The sequence below is a fragment of the Electrophorus electricus genome, chromosome 7 (genome assembly GCF_041902795.1).
Source record: "Electrophorus electricus isolate QZ-2024a chromosome 7, ASM4190279v1, whole genome shotgun sequence".
NCBI classification, from domain to species: Eukaryota; Metazoa; Chordata; class Actinopteri; order Gymnotiformes; family Gymnotidae; genus Electrophorus; species Electrophorus electricus.
Window position 1 is genome coordinate 6,558,954 of NC_137503.1, and position 18,355 is coordinate 6,577,308.

Genomic DNA, 18,355 nt, shown 5'->3' on the forward strand with positions numbered 1-18,355 from the left:
TGAATATTTCATCATCTATGGTGTATAAAACAATTTACAGATTTAAGGAATCTGGGGGAATTTCAGAGCATAAAAGGCAAGGGTGTGAGTATAAGATAAATCAGTGTGATCTCTGATCTCTCAGTACTGCATTAGCTGCAGGTTGTCACATAACTGGAACTTGTGGTACATAAATGGAAGTTGTTTTTAAGCATTAATGCTGAGTATTTGAGACTTACATGAGCCTATAGGCATATTCTAGAAAGGGTCTGTAAAGTACTGTATACCTAATGGAAAACTGACAAAGGGAAGTGATACGTGTTATTCTAAAACGAGGACATAGTTTGGATTCTGCATGAGGTACAAGGCATATAATTAGTCTTTACTTCTATATTATAAATTTATTTTGAAAGTATTATGCTTGTCATCTCTTTTTAACTTGGAAATACAATATGTTGCATGTACCTCTGAAATCCATTTGTAGTTTGTATCATTTTCATTACATTTACTGCATTTGGAAGGAATCCTTATCCAGAGCAACTTGCATGTATCAGTATACCATATATATGAGCTCTCTGGTAAGTGAACCCATGATCTTGGTGTCAAGAGCACCATATGCTACCTGGTGAGCTACAGTAGTATCAACAGTCTCAGCAAAGATGAAGGATGTCTTAAGAAGAGATTTCAGTGAAAAATTAATTGCATATTTTTTTATGTTTTAAATTTGATACTGCATACATACTGTGTTTCAATTTAAGGGTGACATCCAGAAATGGTCTAAAACAATTCTATGCAGGCAAAACAGTTGTGTGCTCTGCCTCCCACACACAAACGTGTGATAGGCAAAACTGTAAGACGTGCGACTTCCCCCAGTCAAAGTGATCCTGCATGTAGCGATATGAACTTCTGTACTAATGGGTTTTGATTCTTTGCCTGTCTTTCATCTCTCAGCTGCCATCCATCAATATAAATGTAGGAGACAGAGTGTGCTGAAGAGAAATTCTTCTGCACTGCTATTGTAAAGTGGCTTTTGGTACATCAGGCTATGTAGCAAGCCTTCCTATCTTTGTCCCTTGCTTTAGAAAAGACAAAGTTAATTATATCTAAGCACACCTCTCCACACCTTTTATACATTACTACCAATTCAAAAAGAGAAATACTTGTACACCAGCTACTGCCTTCATCTTTTTCTTTCCCAGTCTTAAAACCAATAGTTTGTTATCATGAGCCTGCCTGCTTTTGCATTTGTTTCTTATGCGTTTTTTTATTTTATCCAGATAATCTCAAATCAAATCACTGCTATTGGGACGTTGTTTATTCAAAACATAATTTCCCTAGACCCTGCATTTGCAAAGACCCTTTCTTAGAATATGTGGCTATAGGGGATGAGCTTAAGGCTAAAAAAAAAAACATTTTTTCCAATTTCACCTAATTTAACACCTATTAAAATGAAAGCAATAACAACAAAAAACTTTCTTTATTTTCACTGACTATTGCTGACTCCTTGTTGTCAAGGAGGTTCAAAGAGAACAGTTGAGGTTATGGTCAGCACATGTCTGACATGGGGCAATCACATGGGCAGGCTGTTCTTCAGTGTCAGCCTCGCCTTGAATATATTAATTTGTCTTCCAGCATAATTCTACTTCAGAGACACTCTAAAGTAAACTAGTAATCATACAATCCTGAAAATCATGTGGACTACCCAAACTGAAAGTCAAAATGGTTTCCCTCTGCATTACATATTTAATTCACTTAAATAATAACATCCTGAGAAAACATCCCACAATAGTATGTATCAGTGTAAAGAAACATCAACTCTGATGCTAATGAAAATCATATGGAACCTTTGACTGAGCCTTAATTGCTACTGCGCTTAAATTTGGTAAAATATTAAGTACTCAGGCACAGTACATAAAAACGCATTTTATTTAGTGTAATAACAAGTTCTATACATTTTATGGATATTATCTCTGTAACCTGTCACAAATAATTGTTTATAAAAATAAAACACATAACAGAACATTAGGACTGGTATGTCACTTGTATGTCAACAACATTCATCCTATAGTTGTACAAATACCTGAAAAATACTTCTACCAACAAAACCATCTGTTGTGGACTCAGATACTGGCATATGTGTGTGTTATATGAGTGATGGACAGAACAGTGCAGTTGAGCAAGTCTGGACTGGTATGAGTAGGACAGCCTGATTACACTGACAAGGCTGAGCTTAAAATGTATTTACTGCCTCCGTTATGCATACAGGCCACAGTGAGTGATGAGATGGAAAAGAAAAGCCATGCTAAAAGGAAGTGAAAGCTATTTTATACATGTTTACATTTCACTGTTCTATTTGTAAGGATCTGTGTGGCACCTTCAAAAATTAAATTGCTACAGAAATACTACAAATCATGACTGTAGTTTAAGAATGAAAAGGCAAGGCTTGGGTCTTTGTTTTTACATGGTCCAGCACATTAAAAAGTGGAACAAAAGTGTTCAAAAGTGGAAAAAAAAAATAATAATAATAATAATGACCCAAGAAACAGTTCAGAGATTTTCCAAAGTGTGATTGTATTTATATTAAAGTGAGAAAAAAAACAACTAAACTGACAGCATTAAGTGCCCGATTAGCTACATAGTTTGGTGGTTTCATACTCCATTGAGTTGGGTTGCTTGACACTGAAAGCCTGCAGAGCAGACTGAATTCGCACTACATCAGTACTGGAGAGCTTTAGGCGATGGCGCAACAGACAAGAGAACAGGTCCAGAGGCTGCTGGCCTGGAGGGGAGAGTCGGTTCACCCGGTCTCGGATCTCCAGCAGCTGCAGCAGGGCTGAATCCTGTGAGCCATGTGTGTATGGATAGTCCAGCTGAAGGATCAAGTCCTGGATGGAGTCTGGATCAAAGTGCATACTGTAACCAAACACCTGCATGCTGTTGATTTTCATATAGCCCAGATTCTGCGAGGAGTCCATGTACTCCAAAGGCTCAAAATAGACAGTGCCATTCCCTTGGGCTGAGACTGTTTTCACACGACTCCTCAGGTATATGTGTACAGTCTCAAAAAATGTCTTCCACTTGTTTCCCAGGGTCAGTGTCCAGTTATAACAGTCAAGTGGAACATCTAATTTGGTTCTCTCCCAGTCAGGGTAATCTTTCTGGTCTATAGGCATGATCCAGCTCTCAGAATGACTGCCTCCAAAAGGATTGATGTAGACAGACAGCACAGGTTCCAGGGTGCTGTTCTTAGTAAGGCAGATTTGGAGGGAGAGTCCCAGGAGCATGTGGACGTGACTGGACTTAAACTTGTTGCTTTTCAGCGTCAGGAGCATCCTCTTCCTCCACGAGGGATCAAACCAGTTGTTGAGCCTTACATCATTGCTGACAAAAATGGCATGAATGCTAATTCTCCCATCTCGCTTCTGGAGGAGATAACGCATCTCCAGGTCTTGGAGATCTGTCTCAAAACCAATGTAGTTGTCAGTAGAGTCTGGGATGATGTTCCTACAGGTCCCCTGGCTCAGGATGTACCCCGGGTTGCAGCTGGCACACCGGGAGCGGTTCTCATAGGAGCAGGAGGCACAAAGGGGCCCATCGCCTACCATACATGGAATGATGCCCTGGCAGGATGGTGGATCATACGGACAGGAGCAGGCTCGTGTTTCTTCCATATATGTGCCTATCTGGTTGTTCTCACTGCAGTACATAATGGAAAGGATGTAGTTCAGCCAGTAGCTGAAAGATCTGCAGGGAAAATTTAAGAATGTTTGAGATGTATGCATGCTGAAAAGTGGTATTCATCACAGTGCCATCATTTTATGTATGTCACCTTTCTCAATTAACATATTCATACATATTAAAATGAATTAATTGGCAAATACACCAACTAGAATAAATCAACATGCTATGTAATATGTGAACTGTAAATACCAGCTGATCTATTTTGTTTTCTTTTCACTTGTACATTTTGGCATGCAGACACAACGTCCTAAGTTGAATGTAATGCCTTTCTGCAGAACATTAAACAGGAAAGTCAGAAATAGTCAGTGTGCACACAGTCTATGTAGTTCTGACCTGTTCTGTAGTTGTAATGAATGTATTACTAGACACAATGCATACTAGACACAGTTTTGGGGGCTAGTATTTAACAGAACTACTTCCAACACTACTACGCCACTTTTTTTCATGCACAAGGAAAAATAATATTAGTCCAGCATGAAGATCACAAATAATGATAAATATTTTTAGTGTGTGAGAATATTTTATACTTTGTTAACACGTTCAAGAAAATTTGTAAGGTCTCACAGATAAATACCCATTAAACATAACTAGCTATGTAAAATAGTTTTCCCCCCTCTTCTAGAGCAAAAATCTATTTTCACATTGGCCTTGTGCCAGCTACCATGCAGGCCTTGAAGATATCTGTTCTTTGACATGGAACTTCTGCTCACTGAGAGAAAAACAGTTTCTCTTGGCTTTAAACATAAGTGATGCCAACAGAATGTGTAAATATTCATGGCTATGTTGCTGAAAGGTGCAGGTGGGTGGCAGTGGAGGAAATCTCTCCTGCCTGTCAGCATTTTTTTTTGTTTTTTTTCCAAGAATGGGCTAGAAATCCACGTGAAAGACAAAACAGACTTACTTGTAGTAAAATTGATTTCTTGGGAATTACCATATTCTAAGAATGTGCAAAATGGAAATACTGTATTATAAAAGAACAATAATAGCCTTATCAGAAATATTGTTTTTCTTTCTACACAGCACCATTTGGAATTGCTTTCTCATAATTGCCCATATTTGCTGGCTATGTGACTATTTATATTTAATATGGAAATTAGCTTTTGCAAGGAATTAATGTAAATATACTGTAGAAATAATCCAGAAATTAAAAGATAAATTTTCCCATCTCTACATGCATTATCGTGTAGTACTGAAAGGTTGTTTTGAAAAACTGGACACTTTATAACAGTTATAACAGTAGGAGGGGAGATGTGTTTTGCATGTCTTTAATATTGTGAATGGTAGAGATTGGAACAAACTTAGAATTTAGTTTAGGGTTATAAAGACATTCATAAAATAGCCAAAAGAAGTGTGAACATTTTGATAAATCAAAAGTGAATGATGAAACAGACACAGATGGCAGCAGATGAAATCTAATGAAACAGTCATTTCCTTATCCTGTTTTGACAGATCTAAGATAGAACTGACATAATGTTTCAACATTACTGACATTGATACTAAAAAACTCTTGACAGGTACATATTTAAGACTTAATCTGAACACTAGAAAAGAAGCAAGGTCTAGGAAATTTTTATAAAAGATGTTTCATGCAAGATACAGAAGAATAACCTAGCTTTCTATGGATGTATGATCTACATGCTTGACCACCTGAAAAGGATATATCCTATTGTCAATTGTGAAGAATTTGCAGTAAACTTTATCCCCACACAGGTGTCTAAGAGGATGCATAGATCAGCAGCAAAGTTCTAAATGTAGCTCATTTGATGGAAAAAGCTAAACACTATATGCTAGCATTACCCTTTCAAAATGACTGAAGCTCTAATAACGCTAGTCATCAAAATATTCTAACCCAAATCCATTTATATTTTAGACATTTAGCAGACTGTTTCTAAAACATGTGGCAATTTGTTTTGTGATAGCATATTCAATAAAACATAAATACAAAAAAAAAAAACTTGCATAAACTTGTTAACATTAGATTGAAATACAGCCCATGTTGTAGACATAGTTTGTGTTGCATCAGTTCTTCTTGCTGGTCTTGGATACATATTCATGTACAGTCAGTAAAGTAAAAATGTTTGCTGGAAGTCAGTACAGTAACAAAATTTTATTTTTTTCACTGAGATAATATCAATAGAGTAACCATATTTTCAGGCAGGTAAATAAATAAATAAATAAACAACAATAACAAACAATACTAAATGATTTACTACAGCTTCTCACCTACCAGCATAATTTACGTTATTTATACAGTTATTAGCAACTTTGCCATTTTTTTGCAGCTCTACTCTGTGTTCGTTTTCTTCTTCTACACTATGTATATGCACTGACAGGGAAAATATATTTAATTTCCTGGTTTGAGCATGGCAAAAAAGATTGCTACAACTGTGTACAGTGTTTTAGAGCCAGTCTACGCATTTAAATTATTTTCTTAAGTGAAACTGGTAACATCATTAAAATACATCCAAAATATTTAAGGCTTTGAATAAGAATATGGTATTAATGCATATGCAACAACTTCTATTAGATTGTGCCTCATACAGCTGATTATTAAAAGAAGACCATAGACAAAATTCAGCTAATATCACACTTCTTTCAAAAACTGAATCCAACATTTTTAATGAGCCACTGTCTTAAGGCTGACCCTCATAATTATGAAATGACTTTAATCTTAGTCAGATTATTACCAAATGACTTTAACCATCTGTGGCCTCAGGTGTATTTAAAGCAGATATGTATCTTATATAGGGATTCTAAGAACTAACTCTTGTACTTTCCCCAAAATTACTACTTAAGGCATTTCATTATGTATTACTATGTCAAGCATTATGTATTATGATTTCAAAGGTATCCCATTTCTCACCTCTTAAAATTCTTATACATCAGCCTTTGGATGGGAAGATAAAACCTACTTATCTAGTTATACTTGCAGTGATAAGACGGCTTGTGTGGTTTGAGTGAGACTGGGGTTTTAGCCAAGAAAGTAACCTTAATGTAATTATTCTTGCCACAACCTTGGATATGAACTGACCTTGGATAAGTACTGAGCAGGGTGTGTAAAGATACCACTCAATTAATGGGTTATTGGGCTGGACTGTCAAACCTTATAACACAACAACTTTGAAAGTGTGCAAAAATGAAGAACAAAGATCTTTTGAATATCAATTGTGTAGCAAGCGTACAGCTCGAGCTCACTTCAAATTTTCACTGGTCTCCAATGTATTCTTTTACACAGGAGAACCACCTCATGTAAATTCAGAGGGTGCTTGAAAGTAACCTATTTACTGTCATAAAATGTTGAGAAAGCTCATGCATAACAATACATTCTTTTTTCTTTTTTTTCTTTTTTTTTTAGTAAAATGAGGAGCTATGTTGGGTATGGATGTTTTTGAGAAATGCTTGTATTTTAACCAAATAATCTTAAGATTGAGTTTACTTAGTGCACTTAGTACTATGATGCTTTCAGGAAACTCCTCGCAGTTCATCATCCAGCAACCACAATCAAAGGAATAGTCACTATTTGGCAAGCACTTGTAAATGTAATTTATATATTGTATATTAGAGATGTGTGCCTTGAATCACTTACCTGAGTGCCCCAACACTAAAAAATAATCACAACAATACAAAATCTTGTTAATAAGGACTGTTCAGGTATACACAAAAATCTCTGGAAGTTGTTTCTTACCTCTCTCTGGGCACAGATATTTTGGGCTGAATTCGGCACCGCTTACTGAGGGTGAAAAGTTTGCTGACTGTTCTCTGTGCTTTACTGAACAGCTGTCGAGTGCTGGCCTCCAGCATTTGAAAGCGCTGGTGAATACCCGGGTCCATTTTCCAAAAGTACTGGACAGCAGTTGTGTTCAGAGTGTAGAAAGTTGGTAATCTCCTCACAAAATTCTGGAACTCCTCTAGAAACCAGACAAGTGTAGAGAATGAATGAACTGAACTCTCCCACATTAGAAACCAGAGTCTTTTTTAAATTATTTTTAAAATTTTTTTAAATAAGGCAACACTGAAACTGGTGGCGAGGGGAGCATGTGAAACCACCTTTCCATTCCTTTGATGGAAGTTGAAAGCACTCCCATGGGACAGAGTACTAATAAGCAAGAACAGCAAGGTACTTTCATTGAACTGATTGAACATTCAGTCATCTCATAGAAGGAGACAGTTTTAAAGTGGCATATATAGTGCAGTCAATCAAAAACACTCTCGATTAATAGGACAAGTAAAGCAGTATTTGCTGTCCCACACAAATACATTTCCAGTTAATGGAAGTTTATTCTCATCTGCAGTAAGAAAAGAAAATCAATAATTGTATCACAGTGAATACGTGGATCGATGCTATGTAATATCTATAGAGAAATTATTTCAGCATCTATAATTAACAAAACAGATCCTCATAAACATTTGATAATATCCCACTGGCAACAAATTGGCTTTTTGTATGTATGGCATCAGGTAATTGAATATATTATAATTTCCACTTTCTGGTACACTCAATAATATGTAACATATAAAAGCTAAAAGGAATAAATATAATGCAGCCATTTCAGTTTTGATTATAGCCACCAAAATAATGCAGCCTATAATCAGAATAGAAAATAGAGTGACTGGTAAATCATCTGCTTCTACTGGTTCTGTGCTGTTTCTCTCTTGGCTTTTAGACATAAGTTTTCCCAGTCTGCTGTCGCTGTAAGAGGTGGAGCTCCAGTATGGGGCTGTGATGTGTTCTGAATAAACCTGCCCAGTTCTGGCACAATGCCCAGCCCAGGGACAACAAAGCATGCCAAGTCTAAAATGCTGCTTTACCAGAATCAGAATGACAGGAGTTCCCTGCAAGCACTTCCCACCATTTCTTTGTCAGACAACCAATACAACAAGGTGACAATTCCTATTTAAATTCACCCCACAGTGTGACAGGGATATTCCCAGATCTGAATGTCATGATAAAATTAACTTGGTACTGGTGTACCATTTTGTCACACTGCTTTAGAATTGGACACTAAGCAAAAACACACATTTAGAGATTTAACACTCTGGCAGTCTACCTATCAACATGAAGTGGATTCTTATGGAGGTAATTATGCTGCAAGACTAGAGAACTTATAAAATAAAATCTCTACTTATATTTTCAATATGAAAACTTGCAAAATAGATCTTGACATTATAATTTTAATTCAGAAAATATTCTCACAATTATATTTTAATTTTGAAGTTACATACAAAAAGGCACAAATATGTGAAATAAGGCTAAATCAATACACATATATTGATTTCGACATATACAAATTTTTCTAGCTAGTCCCAGATTCAGGCTTGCAGCAACATTAAACATGACACCATAACATTCAAATCTGCCTACCTTGACATTTCTTGCGATAGCCTTGCTGCAAAACTGAATTGTTCACTAGTAAATGTTACACTAAACTGAGGGGGAGATGTAATTCAGAGCCAATAAAAAAGGGTTTATTTAGCAAGTTAAAAAACAAAACAAAAAACAATGGATGCCAGAGAAAGTGATTCAGGCTCATTAAAGAACTGATACCAAACCTCTCTATTGTTAGATTATGGTACATCAAGCTCAGTCAGTAAAGCTACACTAGATATCAGTCCTACTATTGCTCAATCTCAGTGCTGTCTTTGATACCACTCACCATAAAGTCTTATACATAGACTTGAGAGGTGAGTTGGTCTATCAGGAACTGTCCTAAAATGGTTCAGTTTATCCCTGCAAGGAAGGAATTTCTTTTTCAGAAACATTATTTTCTATTGCACCAGAGATGCATTGATTCTTGGGCCACTCTTATTTAACTTATACATGCTTATTCTTGGTCAAATTCTACCAGATCTTACCAGACAAGAGAAGACAACACTTATTGATTCTCTTCTCTAACAAATATGGTTCCCTCGACTTCCTTTTAAGTGTCTTGTGCACACCACTAATTGGATGGGCTAAAACTTTATGCAATTGACTATATATATAAAAAACTAAGATTATTATATTTGGGAACAGCAATGAGAGACACAGACCTGCAGTCTTATCAAATCAGTTACTAAATCAGCATTTTATCACACTGAGAACATGACCAAGATCAGAGATTTCCTGAATGAACCAGACTTAGAGAAACTCACCCATGCTATTACTGTTCTCATAGCTCCCATAGCACTGCACTTTTTCTTTTCAGCACTACAATGCACTTATTTGATTTCTTTTAATTCTTAATTTATTCTATAAATCTTTTATCTCAACACATAGCATGTTTAATTTGAACTCTTAACACTCTTAAATATGTGTTGTAGCTGTTAGTTTAAATAGATCTGGTTTAAATTTGTTTCATTTAAATATTTTTTAAATTTTATCTTTTTTATTAAAATATTTTTTTTTTGTGACTTATCTATGTAATAAACTCACATAAAGCACTTTGAATTACCACAGTGTATTAAAATGCTATAGAAATAAATCTGCCTTAATTTGCCTTTCTTAAAGCTGCTTTGGATTTATAATATCAAAGGGACATGCCACTTATTGTTTTGGTACATTAAAGAACAGGGGTAGATTTACTCTAGATTAATGAGTTTCTTACTATATTATATGAAGTCTGGTAGTTCTCTAAAAATAGTGACAATAAACTATCTAGACATGCTAATATTTCTCAATTAAAAACTAGTAGTTATCCAGAGGAATTAGTCCTATCACATGTGTAACATTTAAGTCTTGAGGTGAAAAATATTCTGTAGATTTATAAATGTTTCCTGTAAGCCTTTGTAACTGCTTAACTTTTGTTGAGCAATTTTATAGTTCTTCATATTTGTTAATTTCATCCAAAACTCATATTTTATCTGTAACAAGTATGGTCACAAATAATATAATATAATTACAACGTTAATTCAAAAATATGATTTCATTTAAATATTGACAACAATTAGACATATCAAGTTCAGAAATGGTTGTAACCTCCGTGTTTAGCTACATCCTAAGTATAGGCTGTAAACACATATGCTAAGCTACAGTATATTAACTGTGTTAATGAAAAAAATCAGGCAATTATATATATTTCAGAATATTTTCTATTGATCATTGAACATTTCAATGGTGCACAGTTATGACAAACAAAGCACTTGACTGTCATCAAAGTTATAGTGGGCCTACATTGATAATTAATGCAAATTATTTTCATTTTCTTATTAACTACTTGGGTAACTGGAGTGTTAAATAATGACATAAATAAAGAACAATGTTAAGTATGAAGGGTTGCAAAAAATGTACATACTTTAACAATCTTTAACAGACTGTGTATCAAGTGTATCAAACTCATGATGCTTTCTCATGATGAAATTATTAGCCAGCTAGAAGACTCTAAGAAACAGTCACTACTTAGCAAACACTTGTTAATCTTCTACTAAATATCGCATTCCTGATAAATAGCTCGGATAGCCTACCTGACTCCTCAAACTCCAGATTGGCTTGAGTCCAGGAATCTCTAATGAGTCTTAGGCTGTCCTGCATGGCTTCCAGGTTTTCACTAGGGCAGTTGCACTGGGGGTACTCCACACTGCACTGACACCAGCAGTCATTGTCATTACACTTAAAATCACCCTCAGAGCGGCAGCTGATATAGCTGAGAGCTGCCTGTACAAATCGGCTTCTCAGGTACCCCGGCAGAATGGCCTGAAGACCTGAGGGAAAGTCATAATGATCTTCATTAGTGAGTGAACCATGTCCTGCATTTAACACAGAGATGTAAAGTGATTAAACAGAGCAAATAAACAAAAACAATCTTATGGTATACTTCGATAGTGAAGTCTCAGAAAGAAACCTTTTGTCTCTTGCTGAGTGCAAAGTTTGTGCAGTGCAGTTGAGAGCTGTATGACACAGAAAACCATTCAAAGTTTTTTTTTTTTTTCTTCAAATGACACAGCGTATTGTATTATATCCAAAATGGAAAAGAGTAGAAGGTCATCGGTCTTATAAAAAAAGAACTATAATATGCTTCAATTATGAAGGTTTTACCTTGTAAATGAATCTTGTTTTCAGGACTTTGAACCAGAACTGAACTGACAGAATCGAGGTTGTCATAGTTACTGCATCCTAGAGGACCTGTCCTTGTTTCAGTCACCTAAAAGAAGAAAAAAAGAAAGAAATAGAGTGCATAGGTGATTAAATAACAGATTGCTGCCGTCTAAAGATAGCTGCGATCTAAAGACAAAAACAAGTTTTACACTGTAAATCTTAAAAGTCAAATTCTCCTGTACAATAAGTAAGTAATTTTAACAAGTATACAAAAAAAGTCTGAGTTTTCTACAGCGAGTCTCTGTAAAAAGCATGTCAGTTGGGACTACTTTTGAACTCTAAAACATATTATTCAATAAATACAGTTAACTATTTAATAGCAACATTGAAACGAACATGAAAAATATGTAATTACAAGAGTATTGAGAGCTGGGTCCAGTAGTTCCTTGGAGGGAATGGGGTTAAATGGTACAATGTACATTTATGTGTTTTTGACTAGCCATCATAGTAAAAGCATGAAGCAGAACTAAATGTCACTATCATGATTGCAAAGACACACTATCAAACCCAGCTTGACACCAGATGTTGGTACACCTGTCCAACACAGCACTATGATGAAGCACTCACAGCTCAATCATCTTTGACAGTGTTTGATATAAAGCCACTGCATGGCCTACTCGTGACATGAAGGAAGTCAAAATGAGTGTCTGCTGCTAGATACATCTTGGATTTTGTTCCTTAGAATTTTTTCCTGAGCTGTGGAGGGATTTGATAATACTTCCAAAATGTGTTTCATAAAGTAAATTGTAATTATAGTAAGGCAAACAGGGTAGCTTTCCTTACTGAAAAGGATGCAGTCTGTTTTAAGGTGGAAACAATAATTGTAATGTGGATAAAAGAGTCAAGAACAGGTTCATGCTAGTAAACTAGATGAATCACAAAAAAACCTGGAAAGTTGTTGAACCTTATACAAGAAGGAAATACCCATTACAGAGAAATTATTTAATTAATTGTTTAATATACATTTAATTGGTTGAAAAATTCATATAAAGGTGGGGAGGGTGCAGAAAATTGGAGGAATTGGAATAAAAGTATAACTTAAAAACAAGTCTTAAAAACATTTCCACTCCTCTTATTGATGCATCCACACAATTAAAAACCACAGAGCCTCTACATGGATCATCCAATTAATTTTTAACAGAGAAAGACATCCAATTTAAAGGAAAAAAATGACTGAATGAAATATAAGGCATTTTCTATGCATAGCAATAAGTCCATCTTCAATGATGGCCCAATAGAGTGGAGAATTACATATCTTAAAGTAGGTTTTTAGTGTTGGGAATAAATCATATTGGTAGACTTTGCTTGGTAAATTCTATATTAAATTGACAATTAAGCATGGTACAATTCGAGGGCACAACCTGTTTTTTATCAAGATGCTTGAATAACTTTGGAATCTTAGAAATTAAATTAGCAGATTTTAGCTCCTATTTGAGGGGATGCCTTAATCTCATAGTCACTGGCTCCGTAGGCACTACCGACTACCCTCTGCTTCCCTCACATGTCTTATATAATTTCATTAAATATTTGACATTCATCACAAATGATTGTGAACACATTATAATAATCTAGTGTTAATTTTTGTATATATTAATAACCCCATTATCCACAGTGATTAATCTGTGCTGATTACATCTGGATGTCTGACTGTTGGCTTTAATGAGATCAGTAATTGGTCTGTAGACCACTTCCTGAGAAGCAGCGTGTTTATATGCTGTATTAAAGGATGTACATCATGTTGCTCTCAGTCACTCTGAAACTGTCACTGCTAAAAGTCTCCACTGCATTTTATGAGGTAGACACTTAATAATTTATAACGTATCATTATTACATTTTTATGTAGTAAAATTAAAACAGTTTTGTCAAATAACAGCAATAGAAGTAATGAAAAAAGAATAACAACCGTAGTAATAATAATAATAATAATAATAATAATAATAATAATAGTAAATATTCTATATACAATAAACAGAATAAAGGTTTATGTGGGGAATGTGTTTAGTAACATTCAGTCCTGTGCAGCAAAATCCCCCGTGTTAACATCGGCAGTATTGAATTAATTTTTATAGTGCTCATTCAAGTCCAGCTGGACCCAAATGGACACAGTATGAGTTAATTAAACCCTGGAGATTTTTCTGTGTACTACTGCGTTGTGACTGTTTCACCCCCCTCATGACACCACTCCACTGAGGAAGGAGTGAGTGAGGACTCCGTTTTTGATCATGCTATAAGTTGTCCTTCTCTCTGACCTTTGTTTAGCTTATACCTTTTGTTTATCTGCAGCATGTGTTCTCCTGTCAGTCCTGCTTTTGCAATCCCTACTCAAACTACCCCATGTGTGTGTCTCCACCCAGGTTACCATAGCTCCTGTTGTTAGCTCTGCTCTGCTCATTACAACTTATCATCACCCTCAGTTGTTCCTTGTCAGCCACCCTATCACCTTATGCATTTAAAACCCAGTGTGTGTCCTATTCTTTGAATAGCTTTGAGTGTGTATTTATGTACATAGTGTAGGATATTATAGCTATGCTTCCTCCAACTGTGTGATTCCGTTTTGCCTTCTGTTCAGGCCTGTCATGTTTACCTCCTGTTTAGTCCCACTAAAACACCTTAATTTCTTGATGGATATTAAAAAGATCTTCTCTATGAATTTTCATAGATCCTCTCTGTGAATAAGACTCAGAAGCCATGTACCAGCCAAAGCATCCATATGATGTCAAAAAAAGCATCTTTATTCTCACATCTCTTCCATGTCTGGATACCTCCAGATTGTAGAGCCAGATGTGACATGAGCTTTGGAAAATCTCAGTACAGGGGTTTCATTAAATAGGGATAGGTAAGGAACAATATAGTGATACTAACTTATCTTCTAATGTAAATTAGAATTAAATTAATTATTTTGGTGTTTGCTGAGTAATTATGGTATGTGGAAATTATCATAAAAGTATTTGTTTAAAGGCACAGTTCCTGAGTGGGCCTAAATTTATGCATGCTAATAACTTGAATCAGACCCTCCGTCTGCTAGGATGAATATAATGCGCCTATGAAATATGGAATGCATATTAAAAAGAGTATTTAAGAATTCTCTCCATGGCTTGGATAAACTCTGAATAAAGCCTTTGTGCATGTCTTTGCACACATAGAAAGATAGAAGCCCCGCTCTGGGGGAAGCTGTTTAACAAAGTATTTTGTAGTTTAATACATCTTAGCGGATGAAACTTTGCAGAGCATATGTTTGATTCATCACATATCAGGAAAAGCACAGAATTAGCTCAGCACTGTATCACAGTACTATATTTTCTGTTTTTTAGATCACTAAAAATGAGTGAAAATATAGTCGAGCAATCAGAACACCAAACAGAAATGCATGTAATTTGTTTTGGTACTTGTTTATTCATCACATGGCCATGTCATCCTGGTTCTTTATGGAAGAGACTGGAAATCATGCTTCTTGCAGCAAAAACCGCTTGGATACTGCTAGGATAAGATATGTGTCCATCTGCTACCTCATACAGAGGGTTGTATGCTGCAGGAAATGAAGGTCAGCATGGGGAAAGCATCTCATTCTGAGATTTCATATCTCTGGGGCCCAAAATGTTACGTTTGAGCAGCCTGGTGGTCTGGAAGCCAAAGTTAGACTAGAGTCCCTGTCTGCAGAGTGGTTAGTCTATCTGTCAGCAAGCAGAGATTAAAGAAGAACTGTTACCTTTGGCTATATTTTAATAGCATGGTGTCCTGCCTCATACCACAGCTTTGAGGAGAAAAAAAAAAAATCAAAACCTTCACTATCAAAGTTGATAAAAACCTGACCAATGACATGATTGTGTCTATTTAAGGCTGGGGGAAACCAAAATACCAAAAAATCAACATGGTGACATAAAATTAATTCTCTATACCACTACTAGCCCTCTAGTTCTGATCAGGATTTGGTGCCCACAAATTCAGATTTGGGATCTTTCCTGTAATTTCCTGGCATAAAATGTTTTTAACACATGCAGATGTTTTTAATACACCTAATGTTGTAACATTGTGTTTCTTTAATCAAAATTGGGATTACTGATTTGCAAGTAACCACTTTTTACCTTTTTCAGAGTTTTTCAGTGGTATGTTATAGGGCTGGCTTTGCTTTACATTTTCAATAGCACAAGTTGTCTCAATTTGAAGGGGGCTTAAAGACTAATGCCTTACTGAAGTAGCACTACTACAGGAGCGGGCTGGGAGAAATGATATTGACAGAGGTACTTCCCCAATAAAATAGAAACAACCAAGTTGGGGATTTTGACAGCACAAAATGTGATATACATTTTTAATAGGTTGTATTTAACAGTTGTGCATTGCAGCTCAAACTCAGACAAAAAGACTTCTTTACTAGTTCTTAAGAATTGTTATAATATTTTCTTCTTTTTTATTTAACAGAGAAGCACTAAAAATCCATGTCCAAGGTTTTACATATTTTTCTATTAGTATTCATGACAAAGGTACTCATCTAATCAAGGGGTTAGAAGAGAGAAAGCGTTTTTGTAAGATGCTGGGAACTTGGAAACACATACACAGTTTACACACAATGAGTCTTAAACACTGTATACCTAAATCAATATTTGCTACATTAACCTACCCTTGTAATAAAAATACCTCTAAACCTGTAAGCAAAGTGAATCTAAACACTTGTCAGGTTTAACTGGATTTGTTGTCACATTTTTCAATAATGACATTCTCTCTGAGACTTAGATAAGCTTATTATAAAGCTAGCAGCCACTGGCATTAATGTCATTAATGCTTAATATGGATGATTACTTGTTTCAAAATTTCTCTTTTCCATTGCAGTTCAGAGAACAGAACACATTTAATCACTGAGATCTAGTAATATGCATTTGCATCACACATGTGTTTATGCATATTGCAACAGTCTTTGAGAATCTCACCAGCTGCTTTTATTAAAAAGACATTTTCCGGTTGCCTTACCCCTCTTGTGCATGCATGTGCTATGGATAAGCTTATGGCTGGAGAGAAGGAAACAGGCATCAAAATGGAATTATATTTTGCTCCATAGAAATTGGAACCTTATTGAAAGCAGCAGGAAATCTCACATAGCAGGAAGTAGTGGTTAATAATTTCAGCTTCAGCTGAGCCCCTTAAATGAAACAGTGATATGCTCTTTACAAGGAACCTCATCTGCTAGCCTTAGTTAGAAATTTATTTTTGATTTTCTGAATTCTGCTCCATTTCTTTAGAATTTTGGATGGATTCAAAGGCTTTTATATTGGTTTAATACAGTGAAAAAGGGGAAGGAATGTTGGCAGATGTTTTATTCTTCACAAGTTTAACTTGAGATGCTTGACTGATGACCTGGGAGCTCATAAAAAGAACTGCCAAACTTCCTTCTATGCTAATAACTTAAGTTGTACTACACTGCCGATACTACAGCAAATAAGGTTTTCTTGCAAACGTGTCAGGGAAGACATTCAAAAAGGAAGACTAGATGAATATATGGCTGGGAAAAAATCAGTTCGGTTTTGGCTCACTTTTTTTATTTAATCAAGAAAGTTAATTGAATGACATATAGGAGTAGTACTTGTATTTTTTTTTTTAATGTTAATTTTGTAAGCTTTAAATCCTGTTTATTTCTACAACTCAAATCTCTTTGGCTCCAATCTCTGTGGAAGAATTCTCTTGCATATTCCAGATTCTCAGAATCAACTACTAACCCACTGTTAGCTTATTTTGAAGGAATATAGTGCATATGCATTACTCTTTAGTCACTTTTGTGTTACTCCGACTAAATTAATGTTTCTGGTGTCATAACAATCTATATTAAAGTTTGTTACAGTACACATTTTCAAGTACTGTTGTTCTACATCTAAACATATGCTGACAACAGGATTAGGAAGTCTGGTGTTCCCTTTATACATCAACAAGGTATCTGACAGAAAGATCAAATTTCAAAGACACATTTTCACTATGCTGTACATGTACACTTAAGTCACATAAGGGAACACTTAAATCGCATATCGAATCTCAATGAATGATTTAAGTGGAAAATCTTTACTGATATAAATTGTGTAAATTGTTATTGAGAACAAAATGATGCAACAATGGTCAGTGAAAACCAAAATCATCAAACCATTGAGGGCTGGATTCAAAATCACTCTGGAAAGCAAAGTGAAAAACTGAAATCAGAAGCTAGCCAAATTTGCGTGAATTTCATGGTGGCAACTCATAATGTGATTCAGTAGTATGTATGCCCCCACATGCCTGTATGCACTCCCAACAATGGCTCAGCATGCTCCTGATGACACAGTGGACAGTATCCTGGGTGATCTCTTACCAGAACTGGATCAGGGTATCAGTGAGCTCCAGGACAGTCTGTGGTGCTATTTAACACTGGATGCACTGATATATAATGTCCCAGAGATTCTCAACTGGATTTAGGTCTGGGGAACATAAGGCTCAGTCAATATCATCAATGCCTTTGTCATCCAAGAACTGCCTAACACACTCTGGCCACATGAGGCCAGGAACTGCCCTGAACCAGGAGGAACACAGATCCCAGTCTACCAGCGTAAT

The 18,355-nt window shown here is 35.7% G+C and overlaps 1 protein-coding gene across 1 annotated transcript in view; it reads right to left on the reverse strand.

Moving 5' to 3' along the window:
* Positions 1-1,887: 1,887 nt before the first annotated feature.
* brinp3a.1 (bone morphogenetic protein/retinoic acid inducible neural-specific 3a, tandem duplicate 1) overlaps positions 1,888-18,355 on the reverse strand; it is a 40,839-nt gene continuing 24,371 nt past the window's right edge. Inside the window, exons 5-8 of the mRNA XM_026998878.3 lie at positions 11,732-11,837; positions 11,161-11,397; positions 7,406-7,628; positions 1,888-3,723 (exon numbers count right to left, since the gene is read on the reverse strand). Of these exons, the coding sequence (XP_026854679.2) occupies positions 2,607-3,723; positions 7,406-7,628; positions 11,161-11,397; positions 11,732-11,837 (1,683 nt within the window). The 3' untranslated portion in view covers positions 1,888-2,606. The remainder of the gene's footprint in view (positions 3,724-7,405; positions 7,629-11,160; positions 11,398-11,731; positions 11,838-18,355) is intronic.